Consider the following 5,208-nt stretch of genomic DNA (forward strand, 5'->3'; position numbering starts at 1 on the left):
AGTTAATTGATTTTCTAAAAAAAAAATTAACTAAATGGAACAACAATGAATTATTTATTTGACACATGTTTATAAATAGTCCCAATTTATAAAATTTAAGTCTCAAATTTGGTTTAGGACAAAAAAGTCATCCTAATCCATATTCCTTGAAATTTGTAATCAAGTGCCTTAACACACTTGTTACTCAAATAAAATTTTACATACATCACATCTCCTAAGAAGAGAAAAAGTCCAAATAATCAATAATGACTATCCAAAGGTCTTTATATATAGCTATTTTCCTAAAATATCGATTAATTTTTCATTCTATTTGTTGTTTACATATTGGAACTTACACAATTGATTTACTAGAATCTTATTGTGAGGATTAACTTGAAAAGATGAAGAGATTTAGACCGCTTACTATTACGAATGGATGTTGTACACCTTGCATAACATGAATTATTTTAATTATGTAAAATAAATATTTATTTGTTGTGCATCACTAGGAGATGTATTTAACAACTTTAAATATTTATTTGGATCCACATGCAAAGTCATATTTAACACCAAATAGATATTTAATAATTAGAATAAGTATTACTAAAAAGTAAATGTGGGATCAATAGTCTCTTCTACTCGTGGTTTTGAGGCACATGACTTGACCTTACAACTTAGGTATATTTGTGTGAGTGTAATATCCCTTCATTAATATTTAATCTTCTTATTAGTTTTTGCATATATTTATATTAATGCTAAATAATAAATATTTATGAATAAGTCATTAGTGTCAGATATTACATGACTAGACATTTTTGTTAATATTTATGATTGTTCACTACTGATAGCAAATGCAAGAGGAATTGTTTCATTATGAAAAGGCACGTGGGAATAACAAATTATATTTTTATGAAGAGGTGCAATCTGCATAGACATTCCTTCTTGTTATGCCCAAACCCTTTAGAGACATATAAGACGGTAATGACTATCATTCCAGTAAACATGGAAGAGTGAATCAATAGATATCAATTTCAATTTTATTAAACATTAGTTATCATTAATAATTTATCCAAGCATGACCCCCAAATCATCAAAGTAGCATTTACTAATTTTGAATCCCTAAGGATAAAGAAAATTATCAACAAACACACAAATACATTCACTCAAATGACTGCCAGATTTACATAGAAACCCAAAAGGGAAAAAACGCAATGAAAAAAATTGCTTGCATCTATTGCCCAAATAGAGCCTCACAAAATAGTAGATCACTTATAATATGAAGTAAGCACCAACCTACTGAAGGCACCAATCCCCAAATACATTTTCCAATAGCAATCTATAGGAGACACCAATCTACAAATCTAGGGTCTAAGAACCAACTCAACTTGTGAGCCACCAATCCTACAGAAATACAAGAGATATAATTGTAGACCTTCGGGTTTGGTTACTTAGTAACTTTTTGATCGGATCAACATCAGAAATCCTTGTCACAATGCATATAATCTCTAGGTGAAACCGTACAATGATTACGATGCTACTCACACAACATCACCGACATACTTATATATCAATCATAACTTCTAGATATTCACATTAAAGAAACACATTAGGAATGGACCTAGATCAACTTTATATATGAGTTATAATCATAATTACATTCACATATTGGCCTAGAATAATATTAATGCATCTACAAGTCAATCACAAGAATAAACCCTACACCAAACATGTAATAGGCTTGGTCTATTTGAAAATCTTGGCAAATAGTTTGCCATTTTTTTAGAGTGGAATAACTCTTCCTTGCAACATGGTTTCAATTTTGCCTCAACTTCAATATGGTGGAATCGGATTATTAAATTCATAATCATCCACTTCCTATTAGCTTTCCAAGACATGCTTATTATTTGTTTAAAAAGGGAATTCACACATTCAAATATATTTGTGATTTGAACACATTTGATTAGGACTCTTGGTTTCATATCAAAGAGCATTATGAACTGAGTGATAAATTTTAACATTTTCTTATCTTTGTGTAGTCCTTAATCCCTATTGATCTCTCTACGAAACATTGCATTGCCAGAGAGTATAATGTTTTTAAGATTGGAAATGGTTGTCATTCAATCTGTTGAATTGTCTTCCTTTAAAAAGTGTTTATTCTCATATCCTTCCTTATTGGCCTCTTACACCTCATCTCAATAATAAGTGGAAATGCAAATTGCTTTCAAATTTTGATTCAAAATGAGTGGTCAAATATGGAAGTCAAAAGATGATTTGTATACTCAAGTGCTAGCCTAGAAAATTTTACATTGCAAGCTATGTGTCGAGGATAGATTGAAATGTATGATGATTCAACTAAATAATTGTGCCTTTTGCCTATGTGTTGAGAATATGAAACATATATTTTAGGACTACATATGTTTTAGGAAGCAATTACCACTTATGTTTAAAAACTTTTATGCTATTTTCTATAATGAACTAAATTGAAAAGAAGTTATCTTTGGTTTTGGTACACATGCCAATGTTAAAACTAAATATTTTACAATGTCTCCCGAAAACTATCATCAGACAACTATCACTTTAAGACTTTATTCTGATATTTTTCTTCAAGTGGCTTTTCTATTTTCGCAGTTCTAAGTTTATACAAGAAGAATAGAAAAATCATAAAACAACTTCAGCAAATTAAAGAACAAGTGCTACAATTCTAATTTGCCTCTAACAAGACAATTTATGGACTTGCCTCGTGTATACGTTCCATTGAAAGGGATTCCTGCGAAGAATGCCTGAGTACTGCTAAGACCAACATAAATAAGTGTTTTCCTCGCTCCCAGGGGAGGGCTATAGACGCCGGCTGCTACTTGCGATACGATTCCAAACCCTTTTTTCCAGGCAATGCGACTATCGATTTGGAACCTTTCTTACACACAGGTGAGAATTTAATTATATATTCAATTGAAGAGCTTGCAATTTTGTTGACCTTTTTTTTTTTTTTTTTTGACACTTTTCCTTAGAAGCAAGATTGAATTTATAGTGTTAGGCACTTTTCCTTAGGAGCGAGATTGAATTTTTTGATTTTCAGGGAAGAAGAAGGTGAGTTCTACAGTGTGGGTAATAATTGGTGTTGTGGGAGGGGTATTCATACTTGGCCTCATAACTTGTCTCCTTGTTTTCCGGAAGCGGATAACGAGGACAGGGCAGAAACAAGGTGAACTCTTAAACGCTAATTTAAATATATTGTAGATAAGGAGTTGCAAATGTCTTGAAAGTCAGTTCGATCTTAATCTATACTAATGTAACAAATATATAGAACAGTGGATACTGAAGAAGAAGCAACAGAACTTCAAGGGCCAGGAGATTTTGATTTCGAGATACTGAAAAAGGCAACTAACAATTTTGATCAAGCAAATAAGCTTGGAGAAGGAGGGTTTGGTGAAGTATTCAAGGTATATTATCACTTATTTTATTCTCTAATTAGGCTTCTGCGTTTATATTATTCAAATGATGGGTTCTTTGATATTTTCAGGGTACGTTGAAAAATGGTAAAGATGTGGCAGTAAAGAAGCTGATATTAGGTCAATCTGCACGGGCAGTATCTGAATTCGAACGCGAAGTGAAACTTATTTCCAATGTTCATCACAAAAATCTTGTGCGTTTACTTGGTTGTTGCAGACAAGGCCAAGAAAGACTCCTGGTTTATGTGTACATGCCCAACAGCAGCCTCGACAGAAAATTATTTGGTTTGATATTCTGTAACTTTCCTCTTTCGCTTCTGTCATGTGTTACAACAAACATGATAGGTTTTTAAACTCTAGTGAATTGCTCTACATGTAGGAGAACAAAGAAATCCTTTGAGTTGGAAGGAAAGGTTCAAAATTATTCTGGGCACTGCTCGTGGTCTGGCCTATCTTCATGAGGAATTCCATGTCCGTATCATCCATCGTGATATTAAATCAAGCAATATATTACTTGACCAAAATTTTGAGGCAAAATTAGCAGATTTTGGGCTGGCAAGACTTCTCCCAAATGATAAAAGTCATGTTAGCACAAAATTAGCAGGAACCTTGTGAGAAAACCTCTCCTTACTCCATCATTTTTCTAATCAAAATTTTCAAATATAGTAAGACCATTTTTTTTTCCTTTGCAGAGCATACACGGCTCCAGAATATGCTGGCCATGGGCAACTAACAGAGAAAGCTGACACCTATAGCTTTGGTGTGGTGGTTCTTGAAATTGTCAGTGGCAGATAAAGCATTGACTTGAATCAACCACCTCATATGCAATATCTTCTTGAATGGGTATTTTAAAACTCTAATAGGACTATTTTAATCCTTTTATCCCATCATTCTCTCCGTTAAAAAGCTTGATCATTATAAATAAATAAAAATTTATTGCAGGTCTGGAGCCTATATGAAGAAAACAAGGTTTTAAAGATGGTGGAAAGTCAAGAAAGAATGGAAGGGTATAGCGATGAAGAGGTGGTGAGGGTGATAAACCTTGCACTTCTATGCATACAAGGTGCTGCCTCTCATAGACCATCCATGTCCGAGGTTGTGACATTACTGTTGAGTAAAGCTGAGATTGATTTTCAGAAACCTCTGCAGCCAGCATTCATAGATGTGGTGTACAAAGTACGTGGAGAAAGTACCACTCTTACCACATCTTCATCTCAATCAAATGCCATGGTTACAGAATCCCTCGATGCTCGTTAGTAGTGGTTATTTCTGTTGTTGATGGATACATGGAGAGCAACAAGGAAGGATAGATTGTTAAGTTCTAATGGATTACACAGTTCCTCGCTATTTTCAAATAGGATTTAAATATTATAACATATATTTCCTTTCTATCTTTAAAAATAATCAGGATTTTTTCCAAAAGAGACGTGTATCTTACTCATTTGTAAATTTAAATGTTGGACAAAAGTGGTATATTTTATAGTTGAGTGGCGACCTTATTTCTATTTCAAATATGAAGGATAGAATTTTGTTATCATAGTATTGCATATAGATGACATAATATTAATTCTTAATAGTATGAGAATGAAAACTCTCTTACAATTTGATTTGGATAAATTATTTTCATTATAAAAATTAGAATCAATTGTGAAAATAAAAATTTATGGTTATATAAAAATAAATATATTGAATTGATTTTGTTGAGATTTCAGTTTCAAGATAGCAAGCTTATGGAAACTCCATTTCTTATTAATAAAAATTTGTCTACTCGAAATTGTTT

At 32.4% G+C, this 5,208-nt stretch overlaps 1 protein-coding gene across 1 annotated transcript; it reads left to right on the forward strand.

Annotated features, from left to right (window-relative positions):
• Window positions 1-2,706: 2,706 nt before the first annotated feature.
• Window positions 2,707-4,685, forward strand: LOC131873554 (putative serine/threonine-protein kinase). The gene is made up of 8 exons (XM_059216376.1): window positions 2,707-2,721; window positions 2,808-2,904; window positions 3,056-3,181; window positions 3,289-3,419; window positions 3,500-3,713; window positions 3,808-4,039; window positions 4,121-4,208; window positions 4,371-4,685. The coding sequence occupies exons 1-8, from the start codon at window positions 2,707-2,709 to the stop codon at window positions 4,683-4,685; spliced, it is 1,218 nt and encodes a 405-aa protein (XP_059072359.1).
• The last annotated feature ends 523 nt before the right edge of the window (window positions 4,686-5,208 follow it).

Source organism: Cryptomeria japonica, unplaced genomic scaffold, assembly GCF_030272615.1.
Source record: "Cryptomeria japonica unplaced genomic scaffold, Sugi_1.0 HiC_scaffold_2042, whole genome shotgun sequence".
Lineage (NCBI taxonomy): Eukaryota > Viridiplantae > Streptophyta > Pinopsida > Cupressales > Cupressaceae > Cryptomeria > Cryptomeria japonica.

Excerpts from the sequence above, each read along its gene's own strand:
- LOC131873554 (XM_059216376.1), top strand. Across the intron at positions 2,905-3,055 it reads GGAACCTTTCTTACACACAG|GGAAGAAGAAGGTGAGTTCT; the intron begins GTGAGAATTTAA and ends TTTGATTTTCAG. Across the intron at positions 3,420-3,499 it reads GGTTTGGTGAAGTATTCAAG|GGTACGTTGAAAAATGGTAA; the intron begins GTATATTATCAC and ends TGATATTTTCAG.